Source organism: Zootoca vivipara, chromosome Z1 (assembly GCF_965207765.1).
Source record: "Zootoca vivipara chromosome Z1, rZooViv2.hap1.1, whole genome shotgun sequence".
In the NCBI taxonomy this organism is placed as follows: domain Eukaryota; kingdom Metazoa; phylum Chordata; class Lepidosauria; order Squamata; family Lacertidae; genus Zootoca; species Zootoca vivipara.
In genome coordinates this window covers 39,303,731-39,328,231 of record NC_142583.1, presented here as the reverse complement: position 1 = coordinate 39,328,231, position 24,501 = coordinate 39,303,731, and the positions used below count along the sequence as shown (strand labels likewise).

Here is a 24,501-nt window from a genome sequence, read left to right as displayed (position 1 = left end):
CTTGGGTCTGATTAGCGGATCCCAACAGCTACACTCCATCCTTTGGTAACTTCGAGACTGGATAGTTGCAATGTGTTCAAGGGGCTACCCTTGAAGACGACTTTGAAACTTCCAGCTGATCCAAAATGCAGTGGCCATATTACTGGCTGGGATCCTATTTAGATTTCAGAAAAACTGTTTTAAAACAGCTACACTAGTTCCCAGTTCATTTCCAGGTCCAACTCAAGGTGCCCCAAATGGCTCAGGCCCCAAATATTTGAAAGACCACCTCTTTCCCTACAGAGACTCTTGGGTGTTAAAATTAGCAGAAGTGACCCTCTTGATAATTTGGCAGCTTTCTATGCTATTATGAATTGGAAAACACATGAAATGATCAGCTTCAATTGTTTAAAGCGCTGGTCTTTAACTGGCGGTGTGGGGCTCACTGTTCACATCTTTCTCTTAAGTGGGTCATGAGAGTGGCGTTACTTTTATGTTTCGTTTAGTAATTGTTTTTAAAAGAGGGAATGCGCATACTTGATTCAAATAAGGACAGGTGATGTGTAACTTTCATAATTTAGAAAAGGGAATTTCAGCTTGTCCTGCTTTCCCCACCTTTGCATGACTAGAGAAAACAAAAAAATGGACACGATTTTATATAACTCCAAAATTGCATCCTATGTTGCAAACTGTAGTTAAATGTATGATCAGGATTATATTGTTTTAAGGCAACGGCTCCCCAGATTTTTGGGGACTCCAGCTCCCCCATGACCATTGTCCAGGGGCTGAAGGGACTTGGAATTCCACAAGAGCTGAAAAACCTCTTTAACGAAATAAGAAATATGAAATGCATTGCCTCTCCACGCTTCCCGTCTTTAAAAACAAACTCCAGCAGGCTTTCACTTTCTTTTGCGGGTAATGTTTTTAATGTGGCGCACTTGATATATCTGCTGGCCTGTCCCCGTTTCGCTTTCACATCGTTGTTTCTAATCATCAAGTTGTTATTTTAGCTATCTGAGAGATGCGCTACAGCAGCAGGCCGGAGGTTCGCAAATAAAATTAAGCAATACAAGTGTTTTACTATTAAAAAAAAATAAAAAATGGCAGGCACCCAAACAGATCCTGGCACGCGCCTTCAACATCATGTGTGAAAACGTCCCAGTGTGAGTGTCCAATGTCTAAGGGGCTCGTCCCGCCTTCGGCCCCGTTCCCAACGCGCGAAAAGAACGAACTCGGGCCGTCCCCGCTACTCAAATGACGCAAATACAGTCCCCGCCCTTCCCTCGTTGATTCTGGCCTCGCGCACCCGCGCGCGCTCCCCAAATCCCTCCTACTCCGCCCTCACGCCAAAATAATCGCGGAGGCTGCGTCCCGTGCCGCCTCCTCTCTCTTCTCTTAGCCAATCAGAGTCCGTGTGCGGCGAGCGCCGGCGTCTCGGCTCCCCTTCCTCTCCGCCCTCGATAGACTTTTCTCGCGAGACTCGAGAGCCGGCTCTGTTCCTGGTTGGTGGGATCGCGCTGAGAAAGCCGGGGCGGCAGCGGCGAGAGGGGGTCGTGGGAGAAGAAGAACTAGAAGAATAAAAGAAGAAGGACCGGCCCGAGTCGCGCGGAGCAAAACTAGCGACGAAACTCGTCCTCATATAGACATATATCAATTTATATTTAAGCGGCGGAGTTTTCGAGACAGGCCTCACTCTTCTGCCTCCGCCGCCGCCGCCCGTGTGTGGACGGGGATATCCATTATGTCTGCGGCGGGGCAGGAGAACGAGAACGCCGGCTCCCTGTCTGCCGGCGCTTCGGTTCCCGTCGCGGAGAACGCGGGGGCGGGCGCCGCGGAGGGGCCGCCCGGAGGAAACGCCGAAGGAGCGGTGAGGAAACAAAAAGGGAAACGGCGCCCGGATGAGAAGGGAGGGGGGGCAGCGGCGAGGTGTGAAGCTCTTGCCCGGTCGGTGGGGGGGCTCGTCACTCGCCCGCTCCGGTGGTGGGTTGCGGGGGGGGGCAGGAGTCGTTATGCCGGTCCAATGCCGCCCCCTCAACGCGGTTCTCCTTCGACCGGAGCGCCGAGAGAGAGAGTGTCGGTTGTAGCCGATCTCTATCGCCGGCGGTGCCTCAGAGCGGCCGGGTTGGGCCCCAGCCGAGCCGCGTGGGGCTGAGACAATAGCGAGGAGGCGGAGGAGGAGAGAGAGCGCAGGCGGAGGAGGAGCGGCTCCCCTCAGAAGCGCCTCGGGAAGCCCCGCCAACGTGCGTTTGGTGTGCGCGTCAGGAGCCCCGTGCGCGCGTCCTGCCCTCGCTTTCCCCCCCGCGGAAGGCGGGCGGCGGGCGCGTTGGTTGGCACCTCCAGCGACGAGACTCCTTCCTTCTTTCCTTTCTCCCGGAGGCGGGATCCTCTGCCTCTTCTTTGCCGTGGCAAGCGGCCCGACAAAGCAAGCAACTGAGCGCTAACTGGGGTGGGAAAGGGGCGCACAGATCCCTCCGAGGGAAGCAGCCTCCCTCTCCGCACACACCGCGATCCCCGCAAACGGCCCAGTTCTTAAAGGTGTTTTTAATCGGAAGTGAGCCTCAAACAAGTGAAATCAGGATGAACTACACACGAAAGTTACCCTGCTCGCAAACTGGGTCGATTAGTGAATTCGTTGCTCCCAATGCGTGCACGCAGTTTGAAGGGTTGTTTCTACGGTGGGGATACGACACAAACGGCCTGCTTGATATTTTTTTGGCGTTGTTATAGGTTTTTCGTGCTTTGTGTGTCCGGTACAAAGCCAGAGTGGTTGGCCTTCCATTAGGATACTTTGATATAACAAGTGGCCCATCCTGCCCCAATCAGATGTTTGGTACCATGTTGTATTATTCATTTGTGCACCTGTTTCTAGTTTATATACATTTCCATACATTTTGCTAATATGGGGGAATATGGGACTTTAAAAAACCTGATCCTGCTGTTTTCAAAATGACTTATTTCCTGGTACTTGCAGCCTCATAGTTTTGACTTTGGTGTTTTTCTGTTATGTTGTGTAATCTGGCCTTATACAGTATAGCTATATTGGTGGTTAATATACACAGCAACAGGTAATAGACTAAAAGTTCTACTCATACAGACAAACACAAGGGCTGCAAGTTGTTGAACCACCTGATTTAAAAGGGGGAGGGATAAATAATAGGTAGTGGGTACCTTGTATGGTTTCACACACCATTGTGTTGTGAAGCTGATCATTTTACCTTTGTTAACGTGTTGAGGTACCAAGTGGGGATGTTAGTGTTAATGCTTGGGGTCCTTCACCTGCTGTGGCTCAGGAATTTGTTCCATAGCCATGGGAATAGGACAGAACCCTGAGGAACAGCACCAGCTAATGCCCAACGTTCAAACAGGAATCCCTCAGCACCACCTTGTAGGTGTGCCCCTCCAGAAAGGAATGGAGCCATTGTAAAATAGTGCACCCAAGTCCCATCTCAGAAAGGTGACTCAGAAGGATATAATGATTGATGGTGTAAAAGCCACTGAAAGAACCAACAGGGACATACTCCTGTACAGTTTCTTGCATGTCATCCATGAAGGCAACCAAAGCTGTTTCTGTCCCATAACCAGGCTTGAAACCAGTTTGAAATGCTCCAAGAATCCCAGAACCACTAGAGTTGAATCCCAGAACCACTAGAGTTCTGGAGACACACTCTAGTATCTTGCCCTAAAAGGGAATATTGAAAACAGGCAGCTAATTATCCAATATTCAGGGAGGGCTTTTTCCATAGAGGTTTTATAACTGCTTCCTTTGGGCATGCTGGAACCCTTCCTTGTTGTAAGGAGGCATTGACCCCTTTCTTTACCCACAGCCATTCCCTCACTGGCCTTTTTAATGAGCCAGGAAGGCCAAGGATCTAGCAGCTCTCACATTGCCAATAATCCTGTCCACATCATTGGGCTGTACAAATTGAAAAGTATCCATGCCCACCCTGGTTAAATACATATGTCATAGGAGGATAGTATGCTGCATAATGGAGGTGCTGCTATATGCCTCCTTGATGAGACAGTGGTCCCTACAGTCCCTGTGGTCTTTTTCAAGTGTACCCTGTCTGCTCCTAAAGGTAGTCCTCAGCAGATCCAACTGTTTTTAATAACTTCAGACTAGTGTCAATTCTTGCTTTAGATATTGGAATGTTTAGTTGCTCTCAAATGCCAGGGTTTCTTTGCATGATACTGAACTAGATCTGGTTATATAGGAGAAATGGATGGGAAAAGTCATCCCTGTTGACTCTTATAGATCTCTGTGTCTTTCTTCATATATATAACCATGATAACTTTTCCAGGTTGGATCCAGGGGAGGTCTTAAAGTGATTGGACCAAGAGGTGGTGCTGGGTTCCACCCCATGGTTGCTGGCTTGTGGGTTGTGCAAATGTTTCATTTTATTTCCTGTACTATAAAACATGAAATTGTCGGGTGATATGGCTTGGAGACATGGGGTACAGTGACATCAGTATGCTGTTAGTACTCAACTAGCTGTCATTGTTTAATCCTGGGAATGCAATTGAAGATTGGATGAACAAACTGAAACTTATTCCTGACAGGATCTGGATTTGGAACAGTTTGTTTGTTTATAATGCCATCCTTCATCCAAATATGACAGATGGGACAGTTTACAAGATAAGGAATTTTAACATTGTTTGTAACTTAAATGCCTTAAAAGGGAGGCATTATTCAAGCTAAATCCATTACTACATTTTACCTCCCCAATATTACTTTTTAAAAAATTTGACTGGAAAATGCATTGCCTCGCATGCTAGATGTCCCAGATCCAATCTCTGGCATCAATCAGGAATGCAGGTAGCAGAGCTGTGAAGACACACACACATGCACATAAACATGCACAGAGCACCTGGAGGGCTATTGCTAGCAGGAGTAAACCTACTTAGTATAGTTAGTGCGCAATCTGTGTAGGATGGGTTTACACTGCCCCTAAAAAATCAGGTTCATGGCTGGTGTAACAACAGTGACCAATAGCATTCTTATTACAAACTTGGGTATGCCCACTGACTCCTTTTCTGGCCATGGCAATTCATGTGTGATGATAGTCCAATTGGATTACCATAATGTGCTTCATGCAGGACTGTATTTGAAGACTTCATTGAAACTATATCGGCCAATTTAAAAGCAAATACATTGGAGAACTGGAAGTCAGTAAATTAGCTTTTAAATAAAATGAACTCTTATTAATTGTTTTGTTTGACTAAAATTTCCTTGTGACCTGATAAATTTTCCTCTTAAAGTGATATGGATTGTTTTCTTTTCTGTCTTCCTTCTCTCCCCCACCCCCAGGTTATAATTTGCTTTCGCTAAATAGGCCACAGGGAAAGAAAATGTTTATATAGGTTCCGATAGCTGTATAATAAATTTCACATCACTCTGGAAATGCATTATGTTATAAAGCTCACTTACTGCCTTTCTTTCCCATCATACTTGTTACCATGTTACTATAGTACTTGTATTGAGTGGAGAATTAAATGCTGAAACGTACTGTCTACAATATTCTTCATCTATCAATTTAAAAGTTACAAAATGTCTACTGAAACTTTCTGCAATGAATAAATAATAGAATATAAAACTATTGTAATGTAAAAAATATTTAGATTAACAATCTTCAGTAGAAGACCCAGTATGATCAGCAATTTGATGGTAATATAATTCTAAATAGGGAGAAAGGAATAAACACTGGACAGTCAACATTATTAAAAGGTGCATGAGATCAAGACAACAAATGTTAATATACTGTATTTCCCCCCCCCCCCCAAAAAAAATAAAAAATCAGTGGGCGTCTTCTACATGGATAGTGCAGAGGGTGGACTGGCGATTGGTTGTTGCCCAAAAAATAGGGGGTGTCTTATAGATGGGAAAATATGGTAGTTTGTCATCTCTGTTATTAGATTGGGTAGACTGTTAAAAAAATAGATTAGAAGTGACATCATAATTGTATAACCATGCCAAAAAGACAAAATAGTGGAGATATGCAGCTTGTCATGAGAAACACCACTTTGGGTTACCTGCTTCTTAAATACTTGGCACATTTGTGAAGTTTTGAGGTGCAGAAAGAAAACAAAGTATCTCTCTTTAATTTTTATGTTCCAGGATGTAGTTGATGACGAATCTCCAGGAATACAAAAAGAGAACCAAGAACCAGATCCTACATATGAAGAGAAAATGGTTTGTAGTTTTATACTAATAAGTATTGTTTAGATGGTTTAGAAGAATGATAAAGATGTTAATCTCTTTTTGTCTGAGATTTCATATCACAATGCAAATAAGATTGCAGAAAATATTGTTTATCCTGCTCACTTGCCTTGTGTGCCACAGACCTCTTCTGTTTCTCATTTGTACCTCTTGCTTCTCCATGGACTCCCCCACCTTTGCACCATTCATAGACTCAGTGTGGTAGGGACAGTTGTGGTAAGACTTAACAAGAGATGCTTCCACAAGTCAAGTGCAATTACATCCTGGTTCCCCTTCTTATGAACTAGGAATTAGTTCATAAGGGGAAAAGGACAATTGTGACTTGGCACTTAGGTAGGTGATAGTTTCTGAAGGGCAGTGGTGTCCCCACCTGGGTTTCTCAATACCTATTACCTTAAGAATAAAAGGCTGTGGAAGAATGGAGGGAGCCGTGTGGGGCCACTGCCGATGCTTAGAGACTAAGTAACTGCTTATATGTCAGGCTTGGACATCCTTTCCTGTTGTTCTCTGCTTTCACCTGTCCTCCCACCCTGTCTTCTCAGAAGGGTTGAAAGACAACTTACATGTGCATTACAGAGACTTCCGATATTTGCTGTCTTCTGTGCGTATCTGCCTGAGAAACAGAAGTAACAGCCAGACACTCGAGTATCCTGCCATGTTTCCAAACTTGCAAACATTGTAGGACATCCAGACAACTTTCATGTTATCCTTCTCTATTATTCTGCCAGCAGAGAGTCAGAAAAGATGAATGTGTGTACTGTAGTCTTCTAGTCTTTTCTAGTCTTAAAGAACCAGTTGCTATGTTCTCTATTTGCATACCTGTTTCATGTCATGGTCTAAGCAGTTAATATTTGCTGTGTGGAACTATCTGCTACCTGCTTTCTCCTGACTGGAGGAGGCATTCCTTCCTTGGAACAAGAATGATAAAATGCATACATATAATGTAAAAAAATGGTAAAGGGACCCCTGACCATTAGGTCCAGTCGTGACCGACTCTGGGGTTGCGCGCTCATCTCGCAGTATTGGCCGAGGGAGCCGGCGTATAGCTTCCAGGTCATGTGGCCAGCATGACAAAGCCGCTTCTGGCAAACCAGAGCAGCACATGGAAACGCCGTTTACCTTCCCGCTGTAGCGGTTCCTATTTATCTACTTGCATTTTGACGTGCTTTCGAACTGCTAGGTTGGCAGGAGCTGGGACCAAGCAACGGGAGCTCACCCCGTCACAGGGATTCGAACCACTGACCTTCTGATCGGCAAGCCCTAGGCTCAGTGGTTTAACCACAGCGCCACCTGGCATAGAAATGAAGTAAAATAATTATTTATGGAATGAAGTGAAATATTTCAAATAATGACTAGTATTCCTACTAGTAGTGTGGTTGTACATTCAGGAAGGAACACTTCAACACTTAGATTAAATGTTCATTTTCAACTTTTCAGTTAATGGTGCATGTGAGAACTCAGTAGATAATAGTGTTTTTTGTTTTGTTTTTTTAAAAAAAACCTCTGAACTTTGCTCATCTACTCTTCAACCTTGGAAGGTTAATTAAAGATGAAATTTGCATTCCCCCCGTAGAAACATGTACATGTTAGCTTTTTAACCATGGCAATGAACTTGATGTCAAAAGAGTTGTCTTCAGAACCAGGGTTGAATGTTCAGTGTGTGTACATCTTTAGATTTTCTTAGCCTAAACAGGAAGGATGTTTTTAGATTGGGCAAAATGTAGTTGATTCTGACATGCTGAAAACTAATGTAATTCTAGAATCCTGCTTGCATCTTTGCTTATATTTTTCATTCTTATTCCAGCAAACAGACAGATCAAACAGATTTGAGTATCTATTGAAGCAAACAGAATTGTTTGCTCATTTCATTCAGCCTGCTGCTCAAAAGACTCCAACTTCACCCTTGAAAATGAAACCAGGACGGCCACGAATAAAGAAGGATGAAAAACAAAATCTGCTATCAGTTGGAGAGTGAGTACTACCCATTCTGTTGATTATCACTGAAATTAGTATCCTTTTTACATTTGTGTCAATCTAGAGCATAAAAAGTGGTGAATTGGTTTTTTTAAAAAATAAACTCCAATGTATAAGCACAATTCTAAAGAAAGCCACTTGTGTATAAACTGTGTTTTTCTTTTAAGTTTATTCAATAGTGTAGAGACAACTTCCTAAAAACAAAGTCAACATTTATTAGCATCATATGACTGGGAAAATAATCTTTTAAAAAGAGGAATTCATAGATCAGGGTATTTAGGTATTGCAGGGATTCAAAGATATTGCCTGGCTTGTAGCCAGTTCAGAATTGATGGCTACCAGATAATGCCTGTGAGAGGAGCAGGCTGCTGTTCCCAACCTTGTGCTTGTGACTCCATGAGTTCTGGGACAGTCTCATCCTACTCTTTTCAGTTTGGGATTGGATAAGGGAATGGCAGCTCACTTCTGCAATCTGACATTTACTAACATTTTCCTCTCCAGTTGGGACATGGAGGTGGAAAGAGTGGCAAGGGTCTTCCTTGTACTTGTGTACAATATGGATATTGTGGGCAATATGCTTCTTAGAGTGTTTTAGTATACATGGTAGTTGCTGCATACTTAAGACTGATGCATTGTTTTTAGCTACCGCCATCGCAGAACTGAACAGGAAGAGGATGAGGAGCTGTTAACAGAAAGCTCAAAGACCACTAATGTCTGCACTCGCTTTGAAGACTCTCCATCATGTATGTAGTGGCTTTTGCTCTTTGTGGTGCAATATCAATTACTTACCTTTTCCCGTCTATAAGACGCCCCCATGTATAAGACGCTCCCTATTTTGGGGGACTTGGATTTAAGAAAATAGAGGGAGATGGCCCAGAGTATAAACCCCCCCCTAATTTTTGACATTATTTTTAAGGGGAAAAACCCTAGTCTTGTACACGGAAAAATACGGTATTTTAAAAGTAAAATAGAGAATGCTTTCTGCCAAATTTTACAGAAACCCTTACATTTGCCAAATATCAACCAACCAAAAGTAATTGCAGGTAATAAAAATGTAGTGATCTGTTTGGGCAGTGTGTACATAGTCTGTTTGGATCCTTTATAATACTTGGTTTATTCCCCTGGTGTGTTCCATGCTCGTTGCCAAGAGGAATTTGCTGTCATTACAGTGCACCAGCTAAACCAGGCACCCCCAAACTGCGGCCCTCCAGATGTTTTGGCCTACAACTCCCATGATCCCTAGCTAACAGGACCAGTGGTCAGGGATGATGGGGATTGTAGTCCAAAACATCTGGAGGGCTGAAGTTTGGGGGTGCCTGAGCTAAACTCTGTTGTTGGTTGTTTTTTTTTAAAAAAAGTAGACAATCAGGATGGCTTTCTCCCTCATCTGTGTTGATTGGCTTACCTGTGGAAGTATTGTGCAATGGCTAACAAGATGTTAGGACATTTGACCAAAACTTGAGGTTCAGCAAATCTCCAGGTAGAACTGAGAAACTCTTCTGGGTACCCTAGTTGCTGTTATTGCAGCTGAGGCTTCATGGTCCTGGTGTCCCCAAGAATTTCCATGCTCGCTGTTAGGATATATACTAAAATATTCTTCTATCCTCCTATGTTTTCTTTTTGGTCATTGTAAGTATTATTAATGGTGACTTTAACTATTTTATACTGTATACTGTTTTTGTTGCAGATGTAAAATGGGGGAAACTGCGTGATTATCAAGTCCGAGGGTTGAATTGGCTCATTTCTTTGTATGAAAATGGCATCAATGGTATCTTAGCAGATGAAATGGTATGTGCAACAACTGATTTTGTCTGAGATAATCAAATTTAAATTATATGTAATCATACTAAACTGAAATAGTTACTACATTCTTCTTGTCAGAGTCTTTGTACTACATTGTGGCTAAATCTGACATTGGTTTAAACTAGATGCATAACAGCAAATACAAATAACAGTTCACTTTACAGTACATAATGACGTTCATATGCTGATTTGCCTCAGTAAAATCCAACTAGAGAATATCTTTTGTTCTATGGAACAATGTAGGCTCTCAAGTTGCTGCTTTTCTGGTTAAGAGTGTTTCACATTTAGAAAGGCCAATATTCTGAGATTGTAGGAAGATGTTTCCATCTGTTGGATAATTAGCATTCAAGAAGCTTGAGAAACTGGCATCAACATGTCCTCACTGCTTATTTCTCCTGCTTCTGGCAAGCAGCTGAAAGATGCTTCTGGACTGAGTTGCTTCCAAATTCAGTTTAACTGATGCAGCTTCTAAGGCGTGTGACAGGTTATATTGATAAATGCAGCATGTAGTTGGAGAAGAAGATTAAGAAAAATGCGCATCTGATAATTTGGGAAATGGACAAATCCTGTCCAGCACAGCTGAAAGAGAAATTAGACATGCCTGTGCACTGATTGAAAGTTTTGCAAATATAGACAGCTGCAAAAATGTGGTTTTTAGAGAATTAGCTGTGTTTGGATTTCTTTATACATGTTCTGTCTTGAGTAGAGGGCATTTCTGTTGTCCGTTGTGTCTTTTTGGCTAGTAAGAATATTTAAGGGAGCAGACATAGCTCATAGAATTGGAAGGGATCCTGAGGGTAATTTAGTCTAACCCCCTACATATGTATATATTAGTTATTTTATCTTGGTGACTGGAATCTTCTCAAGTTAACTTGATATATGTTCTGTTAATAGGGTCTGGGAAAGACACTGCAAACAATTTCTCTCCTTGGGTATATGAAACACTACAGAAATATCCCTGGTCCTCATATGGTATTAGTTCCCAAATCAACTTTGCATAATTGGATGAGTGAGTTTAAGAGATGGGTGCCAACTCTTCGGGCAGTATGTCTGATAGGTGACAAAGACCAGCGAGTGAGTATGAACCACCTCAGTGTTTCCCTAAAACTTTTTGGTGTATTTTGCACATAATGCTAAACCAAGATTTAGTACCACGTGGATTACCTTGAGTGAAATATGCTTTTGTGCTCCTCCCATTTCTCATTTAATGTTCTGAAGAGAAGGACTTTTTGCTAAGTTTAGTTTCACTTTCAAAGCATCTTTGTTTAGCAGAATATGCAAACCAGGGCTCTTAGTTTAAAACAAACAACAGCTAAGCAAGGCAACAAACTATATGTTATTAACAAACAGATTTCCAGAGACTGTGACTCAGGTTCTTGCATTCTAAGGCACCAGCTTTCTTTTAAGTTCTGATGTGGTAGGATGGGGGGAAAAGACAAGTGTGCTGAATCAGGAAAGATACCACCCAGAACCCCATATTCTCCGCATCCCACAGGCTGTAATTCTATATCGTCCTGAATTTGCAGAACATTTTAAGATGATCTAGAGTAGGGTGGTCCAACTCACGGCCCACAGGCTACATTTCGCCCATGAGGCCTTTGGCAACATTCAAGAAAAATCATCTTAAAGCCTTAAAAAAAGTTTTTATGTCATGCATTGTTAATGAAAGTACATACATTATTAATTGTGTATATTAAATTATAATAAATATGTTACACTTTTAATTTATGATTTGGAAATTTAATTCTGTGTGTGGCCTGCAGGTTCTGTGTTGAAGTACTCTTGCAGCCCACTTTGTATGAAAAGTTGGACTGCCCTGGTCTAGAGAAATACTTTTAAGAACCAGCATCAAACCTGAGGTGACCAGGGTACTTTGTGAAATATGTGAAATAACAGTTGCATTTTTACAGTTTTTCAAATCATTTTCCTCCCTCTTATTAATAGGCCACATTTGTGCGAGATGTCTTGTTGCCTGGTGAATGGGATGTCTGTGTAACATCATATGAAATGCTCATTAAAGAGAAATCTGTGTTCAAAAAATTTAACTGGAGATACCTTGTTATTGATGAAGCTCACAGGATCAAAAATGAAAAATCAAAGGTATTTTGAAACACCCAGTGGATGTAAATATTTAAATCATGCAAAAAATATTTCTGCAAGTTTAATATATATATATATGTATTTTTCTTTCAGTTGTCAGAAATTGTGAGAGAGTTCAAGACTACAAATAGACTACTGTTAACTGGAACACCATTACAGAACAACTTGCATGAACTTTGGGCACTTCTTAACTTTTTACTGCCAGATGTCTTTAATTCAGCTGATGTAAGGGTTTGCAACTTTTAAAATTCACTTTAATCTTGCTTATCAAATACTGTTGACTACTTATATTTGGTGTGCACATTCATGAGAGATCGCTTATAATGCTTGGTGGTTTGTGTATATAGCAACCTTCCCCAACCTGCTGACTGGGACTTATGGGAGTTTGTAGTTCAAAATGTCTGGAGGGCAGCAGGTTGGGAGAAAGTGGTGTAGGTGAAGTTTTGTTAGCCACAAAACCTCTCAAATGTACTTACAATTGTCAGAGTAATGGCAATAGGCATCCTTAGCATTCCACGAAACAAACTTTATCATCTTGCCTGGATGTACGGTAAACCCCATTGAACTCCTTGGGACTATTCAGAAATATAAGATTACTTTTTCAGGAAGATTATAGTTGATAAAAACAAAAGGAAGAATTAGTGAAAGCATATTTAGCTAGATTTTTTTAAAAAAAATACACCATCCTATGTAAATAATTTAAAAAGTGGGAAGACTTTCAATTTGAGAGAATAACTTTTATGTATTTATGCTAATGAACAAACCAATGCAGGTCTCTAGAATCTTCAAATGCACGCAAGGCAGAAATAATCCCTTATTGATGCTGATTGGGCTACCTTGTATTTGGACATGAAAATTGACTTATCTGGCTAGTGGCAGATGTAATTTTGACTTTTTACAAAACTATGGTTTGCAAATAGGAGCCTTGTGAACATTACTTTCCAGTGTAACTTCCTCCTCCCAATGCAGTCTTGACTTTGGTTCACATATAATTCAAAAACAGAAGCAATGTCAAATGTGAAACTGGCATAAAGTAGGTTTGCAAAGCATTGCTGGGCAGGAAGTTGGATTGTATTATCCATGGCTTGCATCAGTGCATGTGTTATGTGAAGTCATGGTTAGTGCAAGAAAGGTAGGAGTTGTGAGTTAATGAGTGCCTAGCACCTAATTTTCAAATACTTATCTGAAGGGAATCTGCAGCATATTCTGTCTCTTAATTCATCAGGAACAGAGCCAGAACATTCTTACCACTTCACAAGGAAAGCTTGAACTATAAGAGTTATGTATGCATCCTGAAAACTTGGATTTAGCCTTTGCAGAACTACATAACAAGAACAAATACCAATTTTTTGTTCTTAGACAAATAATGGGTAATCTTATTCTGAAATGTGACTGATTATAACTTTTTAATACTTCAATACAGGATTTTGATTCATGGTTTGATACAAACAACTGTCTTGGGGATCAAAAACTAGTGGAACGGCTCCATATGGTGAGATTTTAATTATACTATCAGTTTAATCCATTGAACTTCACAGGAATGTTTCTACTGTTCTATGTAACACACTCAACTTTCTATATGCATTGTGTTGGTGCTGACCTTTAAAGCCCTAAATGGCCTCAGTCCTATATACCTGAAGGAGCGTCTCCACCCCCATTGTTCAGCCCGGACACTGAGATCCAGCGCCAAGGGCCTTCTGGTGGTTCCCTCACTGTGAGAAGCAAAGCTACAGGGAACCAGGCAGAGGGCCTTCTCGGTAGTGGCGCCCGCCCTGTGCAACGCCCTCCCATCGGAGGTCAAGGAGATAAACAACTACCTGACATTTAGAAAACACCTAAAGGCAGCCCTGTTTAGGGAAGTTTTTAATCTGTGATATTTTAATGTATTTTGGTATTTGTTGGAAGCCGCCCAGAGTGGCGGGGGAAACCCAGCCAGATGGGCGGGGAATGAATGAATGAATAAATAAATAATAGTACTTGGGAGATGAATAATTTTCTGCTTGTAAGCTTCAGTTGATATGTTACAAAAATTGATGTATATATTGGGGCTAATAAGAGATTGGGTTCAATTGGGAAGCCTCTGATCAGGGTGGATTTGATTTAAATCAAACTGATTTAAATCACGATTTAAATCACTAGTCAGTAAGGCTTGATTTAAATCATAGTTTTCTACATAAAGACTAATTCTTGCTGGTATAACTTTAATATGCAAGTAGATGAAGATTTTTAGAATAACAACTTTTCATATTAGTTTTTTATCCCCAGTTTAATAGGTTAATCATTCATATTTGGACAACTTTACTGTTGTACTTAGGAAGGAGAAAAATAATCATTACCTTAATAATAACAATTTAAATAGATTTATTCAACTGAAACAATAACATTACAGCATATGTTACTTGCTAAAACAAACATCCATGTTTGTTAACTAATTTGGCCAAACAAAAACAATATATACAGTCGTACCTCGGGTTACGACCACCTCGGTTTGCGAACAGTTCGGGTTACGAACTGCGCAAACCCGGAAGTGTTTTAGCCGCGCGCGCGCACATAAGCCGCGATCGCGCGATTTGCGCATGCGCAAAGCGCGAAAATCGTGAAAATCGCGCTTTGCGCATGCGCAAAATGGCGGCGCCCATCGCGCTCGGTTTGCGAACTATTCGGGTTACGAACTGCGATCCGGAACGGATCGCGTTCGTAACCCGAGGTATTACTGTATATATTTTAAGAAACTTAGACTGTCAGCCCAGCCTACACATGAAAAACTTAAATACTGTCCACTCCAAACAATCAGAAAAATATTGTTTCTATTCTATTCACTGAACTTCTTGAAACTTAGCACTGAAGGGGTTGTTTCTGTATTCATAGGTTTGTAGAACAATAGGATTAAGGTCTTTTTCTCAACTCTGTTCATGTTATAACATTTTTGCTGGGAAGAAGAGGCATGTGATCTCTGTTGAGTCAAATTCAGTTTTGAGAACTACAAAAGTAAACCAAGCACCTGTGATAATATCTTGTAGGCAGAGAAACTGCCCAATAATCTTACAAAAACCTCTGGAAGAGCATGACATTGTGAATGGATTAATGGAATTTATTTACCCCCAAAATTAAACATATACAACCTTATTCTACATAATTAAAAAACTAATCTTTATTTCATGATGGAATAACCGTTGGGTGGTGATATATTTTCCTCAAAAAGCACTTTATTTAAAAAAATCCAATTTAAATCCAAAAAATCGATTTAAATAAAAAAATCCAATTTTTTGATTTTTTTTAAAAAAATCATTGATTTTTATCCACCCTGCCTCTGATACAAAGTATGGCAATATATTTGGAACCAGAAACCCGCGCTGACAGCTGATCTTCCTTTGCCGCTTTCTATGTCTGCACTTCGTAAGACGAAGCGGCGATCATATAAAATTTTGTCGTCTTACGAATGCCTCGCGCAATGCAAAACTCTTTCGTCTAGCGAGTTTTTCGTTGTGCGAGGCATTCGTAAAGCGAGGCACCACTGTATACCCTTGTATGCAGATGGAATTATTTTTTGCATCTTTTTATATCTTAACACACATAGTTATGGAATGCCTACAGCACGTACAGCCTGTCATTTTGAAAGGGGGTGGAAAGCAATATAGTTCTGAAGTATCTGTAATATGAATAAGTCTTTCACGTGTAGTACTGCAATTTGAAGTCTTGTGTTGCTTTTTGTGTTTTTGGTAGGTGCTACGACCATTTCTCTTACGTCGTATTAAAGCTGAAGTAGAGAAAAGTTTGCCTCCGAAAAAGGAAGTTAAAATATATGTAGGTCTCAGCAAAATGCAGAGAGAATGGTAAGTAATTGAAATTAATATATAAATGAACAAAATCTTTCATCTTGCGTATGAAAAGTGTGTGACATGATCCTTAGTTGCCTTACTCTTTGAATACAGGTACACAAGAATCTTAATGAAGGACATAGATATATTGAATTCTGCTGGAAAACTGGACAAAATGAGATTACTGAACATTCTTATGCAGTTGCGAAAATGTTGTAATCATCCATACTTGTTTGATGGAGCAGAGCCTGGCCCACCTTACACAACAGATATGCATTTGGTTACTAATAGTGGCAAAATGGTTGTCTTGGACAAACTGTTGCCAAAATTGAAAGAACAAGGTAACGTGTTAATCTTACTGTTAAAATACAGGTGGGAAACTTCCTCTTTTCTTATTTGATAAGGTAATAGTAGACCAATATGGGCTTTTTGTAGTGCCTTGTAGGAATATGTTAGTGATATTCAGTCTTTACTACTAAATGGAACAAGATTGGTGTATTGAGATCCTAGACAGTACTATACACAACTTGTAGGGTCTGCCTGTTAGTGAAATCTTCGAATCTTAATCTTTATTACCGGTATAGCAGTGAGACTATTCCTGGAGAAGCCCTTTCTGTACCCTTAACATTATTCAAACAGTTGACTAGTTGCAAATATTCCTTTAGGCGCAAGGTGCTGGAGTTAACCCTTTCTGGCAGCCCTTCTTCCTGGAGAAGTTGTGTACAATATTCCAAAATCATAGAACCTGTTCAAATATTTGCCTGTTGATGTGGTCCAGGGGTGCGTCTTCCTCCCTCAATCCTGATGGATGGTCCACCTGTCAGTCATATGATGTCACCTCTGCAAACTAATGAACAGCTGATCTAAACTGGTTTCATAGTTGCTTTATGCATAACAATAGTATGTGATTGTGTAATTAGTGTTCTTAGTTATGTATTTGCTGTATACTTCTGAATTGCCTTAAATTTTGCAGTTGCTTCTTAAAATTCTTGATAATAATTGGTTTGAGATTGCAGTTTACTTTGAACTATCTTCTAAAATCTTGAACAGATTCACGCGTCCTAATCTTCAGTCAGATGACCAGAGTCCTAGATATCTTAGAAGATTATTGCATGTGGCGAAACTATGAATATTGTAGGCTTGATGGACAGACGCCTCATGATGAGAGACAAGTAGGTGCTCAGAACAATTAAGCTTAATATATTTTCTCTTTGAAAATTTATGAACCAATATTGATGTACCGACTGACTCTCTTTTTATATAGGCCTCCATTAATGCGTACAATGAACCTGGAAGCTCAAAGTTTGTGTTCATGCTGAGCACACGAGCTGGTGGTTTGGGAATCAATCTGGCTACAGCTGATGTTGTAATCATTTATGATTCAGACTGGAATCCTCAAGTAGATCTACAAGCTATGGTAAGGTTCATAAGCGTACCTTAGAAGTCATGAACTTGAATCTCACTTCTGCTTTGTTTTTGAACACATTTTTATGCTATACACTTGTTGACTCTGCAAGAGCCTATTTTAAAATTGTACCATCTACTGTTGATTCAGGTTCAATGTTCTTGTATTAATTTACAAAGCCTTGAACAACTTAGGTCCAGGGTAACTCAGGGGCTCCCTGAACGCTTACATCCCAGCTCAGACACTGAGATCATCTGTAGGAGTATCGTTAATTATTCCCCAATTTGACAGTAGTTGACTGATATCTAACATGTTATATTGTTTTAATTGTATGGGTTATGTTCAACTTTTGTAAATCACTTTGGTTTTTTTATGAATTGCAGTATACAAGTACTTTTATAAATAAAAGAAAGTTTTTCTCAGTGTTATCATTTCTGATCAAGTTGTTCAAGATGTTGGCTTTTACATACATATGAATAAATTTTAAGTTATGCAGAGTTGCATGAATATAGTTCAATATAATGCTAGTGCTTTATTGTGGATAACTTAAATATTGAGTTCTTTTCTGTGTAGGATCGAGCACATAGAATTGGTCAAACAAAGACTGTTAGAGTATTCAGGTTTATTACAGACAACACTGTAGAAGAAAGAATAGTGGAAAGAGCAGAAATGAAACTTCGCTTGGATTCCATAGTTATTCAACAAGGTAAATAGAACTTGGCTTTTCTTTTGACAAGTCTGCACAGTGATATTGGTTGATATCGGGTGTTTTTAGTAAGTTAAGAAGTTGTTTTATGATGCACATTTTGTGGTAGTGTGTGGACACAACATAAGAAAAGCCCTACTGGATCAGACCAAGGGGCCATTTAGTTCAGCATCATGTTCCAAAGTTGCCAATCAGATGCCTATTGGAGCCTCATGGTATTGGTACAATGTCTCTCCTGCTCTGTTCCCGTCAACTGGTATTCAGGATACACTACATCACATACTGGAGCTAAAATATAACCTTCATTACTAGTAGAAATTGATAGTAATTTATTCCATGAATTTATCTAATCCCCTTTTGAAACTGCCCAGATTTTGGCAAGAAATACTACAGTTTTAAACTGCACTGTGTGAAGAATTACTTTCGACTTTTTTAAATCCAGAAAAAAGGAAAAATGTTTAAGTAATCTTAGGGTGATGTATAACTTTCATGGGCTAAATCAGTACTATTAAATAACTTTTATTTACTGTGAGGGGGGAAAGTATTTGATCCCCTGCTAAATTTGCCCATGGGCAAACGGGCAAATTTAGCAGGGGATCAAATACTTTCCCCCTTCACTGTACATAGAATATATTGTTTTAGTGACCAGTATTATTTCAGTTGCACAAAAAACAGGAAGTTACAAAAATACCTTTACTGAAAGTGGTTTCAGAAAGTCTGGTCTGTAATTGTTATGAAGCCATTACCAGACATTACCGTACAAGTTGCCAGGCAGAAAGAAAGATCCAAGTGTTTTAAAATTACTTGTTTTCTATAGGTTATAGTGAAGTTCACCTGTTGTCTCAAGTATTGTATATTGCTTCAGAAAATCTCTTTTTTTCATGAAAAAATAATGTAAACTGCACGGTATAGGCAAAAGTAGAGTGTTTAAAGATTGAGTACACTCATACTAATTTAATCAAAAGTGTTTGCTTAGCATTGTCGGGAATACAATAGAAATGGCACTTCAAATAATAGCACTGCTTCTATGGCTGCCCAGATTTCAAAACAGAAAATTAAAAACATTCTTACGACAGCAAATTTCAGAGTACTTGACCTTTAGTGTTACATTCTGTTTCTTAACATTTTTCATATTCAGGAAGACTGGTGGATCAAAATCTGAACAAATTGGGGAAAGATGAAATGTTGCAGATGATTAGGCATGGAGCTACCCATGTCTTTGCTTCCAAGGAGAGTGAAATTACAGATGAAGATATTGATGGTATTTTGGAAAGAGGTGCAAAGAAAGTAAGTTAACGTGTTATGAAATACCAGAATAAAATGTGAGCTTCGTTTTTTCCAGTTCAAAATTTAAATACCACTAATGATGCTTTGTCTTGACTGCATGCAATTCTCATTTGGTTATGAAGCATTAAGTTTTATTGAAAAAATGGTTCTTGTATTTTTAGACTGCAGAAATGAATGAGAAACTCTCCAACATGGGTGAAAGCTCACTCAGAAATTTTACGGTGGATACAGAGTCAAGTGTCTATAACTTTGAAGGAGAAGATTATAGAGAGAAGCAAAAGGTAATGAGGGGCTTTTAGTGACTAGAATTTCACGCAGTGTATTGGGATCTGTAGACTGGCTAATATTTCATTATCCAACAATATTGCTTATTGCAGATGGCATTCACAGAGTGGATTGAACCACCTAAGCGTGAGAGAAAAGCAAACTATGCTGTTGATGCTTATTTCAGGGAAGCTCTTCGTGTCAGTGAACCAAAAGCACCAAAAGTAAGGTTATTCATAAACCAGAACATAATAAGGGAAAAAATAGCTTATTTGCTATGGGGAGGGTGGGGTGGAATCAGTTTGTTAAAGCCGTTATTTTCCAAAATACCCATTTTGTGTAAAATTAAGCATACAGTGGTACCTCGTTTAAGTACACAATTGGTTCCGGAAGTCTGTACTTAACCTGAAGTGTACTTAACCTGAAGCGAACTTTCCCATTGAAAGTAATGGAAAGTGGATTAATCCGTTCCAGACGGGTCCGCAGAGTACTTAAACTGAAAGTACTCAAACCGAAGCGTACTTAAACCGAGGTATGACTGTATTACACAAGTCTACTTCTCTAGACAAACTGCCATACTAGGTCCTATTATTTGAGAAACATTTATTCTGCTGATGTTTCCTTTGGCATGATTTGGAAGTAGTTTGTATCTTGTGTAGTTCTTGTTCTGGGGAGGTTGTAGTTGCTAATATTTGCCTACTTTATTAGTGGGCCTGATGGTGTAATAGGCTTGATTTCTTTTCTTTGATTTGTGTCTCTCTTTTTTAAGGCGCCACGCCCTCCAAAACAGCCTAATGTTCAGGATTTCCAGTTCTTTCCACCACGTTTGTTTGAACTGTTGGAAAAAGAGATTCTTTATTACAGAAAAACCATTGGGTACAAGGTAAATTATGATCAATGCTTTGCTTTTCATCTTAATTTAAATAAATTTATATTTTGTTTTGATGCCATATAATTTGCCACTGGTTTATCTTAATTTAATCTTAGTAAAGTCAAATAATTTATTATATAGAAAGCTTAGTTTAAGTATTTGGTGATATCTGGTAAATTTTAGGTACCTCGTAATCCTGACTTACCCAATGCATCCCAGGCACAAAAGGAAGAGCAAATTAAAATTGATGAAGCTGAGCCCCTTAATGAAGAAGAGTTGGAAGAAAAAGAAAAGTTGCTAACCCAGGTATGGTCATCCTTCTATAACATATTCTGGCTAAGTCTACATTTCATTTCTGTTAATACTACAAAGAGAAAACTGATCTGTTTTCTTCTTTAAAACTTGTTTTTGAGAAGCACTCAAAGTACTGTTTTTTCTTTTGTAAACCACTTTGAGGGTTTTTTTTACAATCAAGTGGTGTATACATTTTAATAAATAATAAAACCCACTGTCCCCATAAAGGGTTCTCTTGGTGCCTTCTGTTTTTGATGCTAGACAGGTTTAGTATTTGTTTTTTCCTTCAGATTTTAAACTCTGAATAAATTGTTTTCATGTATTCTCCTGATGCTGTTCTTAGTTCTTATCTTGAAGTAAGCTACCCTAGAATTGTTTTACATTAAAAGGTGGTAGGATACAAATTTACATGATAAATAAAGCTTTATCTGGGTCACTTAGAGAGAACACTGTTTTCAAAGTTTTAACTCCCTTAAGTTAGCCAGAAAGTTCTCAAGGCAGCTGATGACCCAGTTAAGTTTGCCTTTGAAGGAAACGTGAAAATCCTAAATACCTATCTTGCTATTTCTTAAGGGGTTCACAAATTGGAATAAGAGAGACTTCAATCAATTCATCAAAGCTAATGAAAAATGGGGTCGTGATGACATTGAAAATATAGCCCGGGAAGTAGAAGGAAAAACTCCAGAGGAAGTCATTGAATATTCTGGTAACTGGTTTTTTTGTGAGAAGTTTTGGGAATGATTTTATGTCTGAATAGGCATGCATACTGTCAGGGGATTGTTGTGGCTACTCCCGAGTAAAGACACTCCAGTCCGTTCTGTCTTTAAGGATTTTATTGTGCATACTATTTACAGCGCAGATAGCAGAAAACATGACCTCCTAGGCCAAAAGGGTTAACCACCCCAGACATAATGATACAGTATATTGCACATTGCGCTATTTAGCTGTTGAAAACCAGGAATCACCCAGCTCTATTCTCTAGCCGCCTCTTCTGCATCCAGTATCCAGTTACTCTCATGAAGGCTGCTGGCTGTTTTTCTCTGCTCTTTTCCACCTTTCCCCTGCATGCATCATCTTCTTATTCTCTCTCTCTCTCTCTCCCCCCCCCCCGGTGTGTGCCATTTTTGCATCATTTTTAAATAAAAAAGTCTCTCTCTGTGTGTGTATTCCACCTAAAGCTGCAAGCACATACGTTATATAAACATAAAATGAAAGTTCCTTGCACCACAGTTTCTTTCAAGGAGCTTGAGGTGGTGAGCATGGTTCCCCACCCTCCCCATTTCATCATCACAACAACCCTGTGAGGTAGGCTGCGCTGAGCGATGTGACTGGCTCAAGGTCACCTATTGAGCTTCATCGCTGAGTGAGGATTTGAACTCATTTTACCAGGTCATAGTCCAACACTAATTGTTACATCATATTAGCTCTGACTGTTTACATATCAGTAGCTATAAATTCATATTTATTTAACCTAATTAAGATTATGAAACTGATGAACTTTTTGTAAGATGTAACTAGCAAATAATTCTCCCCTCAGCTGTTTTCTGGGAACGATGTAATGAACTCCAGGATATAGAAAAGATAATGGCACAGATTGAAAGAGGTGAAGCTCGAATTCAAAGGCGGATTAGTATTAAAAAGGCACTTGACACAAAGGTAATCATATATTCTTTCTTTTTAATTACACTGGCATTTCAGGGTAATGATATATTATACTACTGATACTTCATTTCATTTAAATGTTGTCTTTCCTATTCTCTTCGTTACTTTTTCCATATTTCAGAAGTTAAGCTTGACATGTCTTAAGTCATGAAACTGTGAAGTGCTCTTGGTGTTTCAGATTTAATTCTTTATTACTGTCTGAATAGTTTACTCCTCTTCGAATTTTAAAACAGTCTATTATCCACAATTGGAAAGAAAATATAGCCCATTAAAAAGTGGGTTGGGATATACAGGCTGATTTTCTACAAATGATGCTTTCAGTGTTGCTAGAAAAGTATAGTTATATATAACTTAAATCATGTTTCAAAGTGCTATGGAGCTGTGGGTCATGTCTATCCTGCAGTACACTGATGCATGTCTAGTTCTGTGCATTAAATTGTTTTTGCTTAGATTGGCAGGTACAAAGCCCCTTTTCACCAGCTGAGGATATCATATGGCACTAACAAAGGAAAAAATTACACAGAAGAGGAAGATCGCTTTTTAATCTGCATGCTTCACAAGCTAGGATTTGACAAAGAAAATGTTTATGATGAGTTGAGGCAATGTATTCGCAATTCTCCCCAATTCAGATTTGATTGGTTCCTCAAGTCTAGAACTGCAATGGTACGTATTAGTTTGCATGTATCAATGTCTTTTGAAGGAACCTCTTCAGAAACTCTGTTTCAGAGAACTAGAGCTGTTGCCTTCCACACTGGAACCTGCTTTGGAGTTAGGCCAAAATGAACAAACTGTTGCAACTAGGGCCTTGTCTCCTGTGTACTTACAGCATTTGCCCCTATTTTCAGCAAGTTTACCGTGAGGGTCTTTTGTAGGCTCACTGTAAAAATATGAACATTGATGAAGTAAGCTTATGTGGCTATAAGTCAAGGTGTCACATGTCTACTTAAAATATGTATACGCTAACCTCGCTAATGCTGTATTCACCAATGTGGTTATTTTTTAAATTCCAATGGTGTTGGTTGAGGGACTTACATGGGCCCCTTCCTATCTCTTTTCTTCCCATCCCCCAAACTGGGAAGCTTCTTAGTCACCCCTGTATATGATAGGCACCACTTGCAGAAATCAAACCTATGACTTATTTTTCAAAAATTATATATACACCCTTCCTTGTTAAGAGTTCACTTAATGCCCACAGCAGTGTGCTAGTGGGCTCTACTTTGATCATATTCATTCTTCCCTCTACTTATGTAATATTGGCTGCTTGAAGCTGCTCTTTTCTTCAGCACAGATTGATTCAGAGACTACTGGGAGTAGGATGTAGTTGTGTGAACTATTTGTGTGTTGTGGCTACTGTATAATTGGGTCTGTTTCCTTGTTCATGACTCAGGAGCTGCAAAGACGATGCAACACCTTAATCACTTTGATTGAAAGAGAAAACATGGAATTAGAAGAAAAAGAGAAGGCAGAGAAGAAAAAACGGGGCCCAAAGCCATCTTTGGTGAGTGTAAAATATGAATTTGTTACAAGTGATTTATGTGAAGAGAACCTGTTGATTTCGGCACGTAATTTGAAAAGTCATTTTCTGTATCTGAATCCTTGACCAAATCATCCCCTGAAGGAACATGTGTACTCTGGCCTCTGTAGCTGCTTCCAAAGGCTCTGTCTGGGGGTTTGTTCCACTGAAATTTTGACACACTGCCATTTCAAAAGGTGCTTTCTAACTCCTCTGATCAAAAGTACTCTTCGGTTTATTCAGTGTAGTTCTGTGGTCCTTTAGATCATGGCCAATTAACTTATGACTAAAATCTAATCTTTCTCTCCCTCCCTCCCTATCCAGGTGCAGAAACGTAAGCTGGACGGTACTCCTGATGGTAGAGGGAGGAAAAAGAAATTAAAAATGTGAATTCAAAGTTCTTATCACTAAATTTGAAGTAGTTTTTTAATTTTACGGGTCTTCATAAGATGTACTGTACAATTCTCAACTATTATGTCATTAAAGGACATTGGGTTCATGTGTTTACTTACTGAACTAGAAAAATAGTAATGTAGTTTCACTTTTTTAAATAAAACAGCTGTGCTGAACTTTTTTTTACCATTAACACTTGAAATAAAAAATAGACTTCA

At 39.6% G+C, this 24,501-nt stretch overlaps 1 protein-coding gene across 2 annotated transcripts; it reads left to right on the top strand.

Annotated features, from left to right (window-relative positions):
• Window positions 1–1,474: 1,474 nt before the first annotated feature.
• On the top strand, window positions 1,475–24,501 carry SMARCA5 (SNF2 related chromatin remodeling ATPase 5). 2 transcript variants are annotated; one of them, XM_035111683.3, is made up of 24 exons: window positions 1,475–1,846; window positions 6,092–6,166; window positions 7,998–8,164; window positions 8,810–8,910; window positions 9,855–9,955; window positions 10,865–11,044; window positions 11,915–12,070; window positions 12,164–12,295; window positions 13,494–13,562; window positions 15,794–15,903; window positions 16,003–16,229; window positions 16,939–17,060; window positions 17,153–17,305; window positions 17,867–17,999; window positions 19,138–19,286; window positions 19,448–19,567; window positions 19,664–19,774; window positions 20,320–20,433; window positions 20,641–20,727; window positions 21,289–21,421; window positions 22,253–22,371; window positions 22,828–23,040; window positions 23,765–23,875; window positions 24,215–24,501. In XM_035111683.3, exons 1-24 carry the CDS (start codon window positions 1,721–1,723, stop codon window positions 24,278–24,280), a joined length of 3,075 nt encoding a protein of 1,024 aa, XP_034967574.2. In that variant the 5' UTR covers window positions 1,475–1,720; the 3' UTR covers window positions 24,281–24,501. The 2 variants fall into 2 exon arrangements, with proteins under 2 accessions (XP_034967574.2, XP_034967573.1); XM_035111682.3 differs by having other exon boundaries at window positions 20,605–20,727.

What these genes read in the sequence shown, in the direction of transcription:
- SMARCA5 (XM_035111682.3), top strand. Translation starts at nt 1,721, where the DNA reads ATGTCTGCGGCGGGGCAGGAGAACGAGAACGCCGGCTCCCTGTCTGCC. An exon ending in TCAAAAATGAAAAATCAAAG is followed by an intron (nt 12,071 to 12,163) that starts GTATTTTGAAAC and finishes TTTTTCTTTCAG; the next exon opens with TTGTCAGAAATTGTGAGAGA. An exon ending in AAGTAGATCTACAAGCTATG is followed by an intron (nt 17,306 to 17,866) that starts GTAAGGTTCATA and finishes TTTTCTGTGTAG; the next exon opens with GATCGAGCACATAGAATTGG.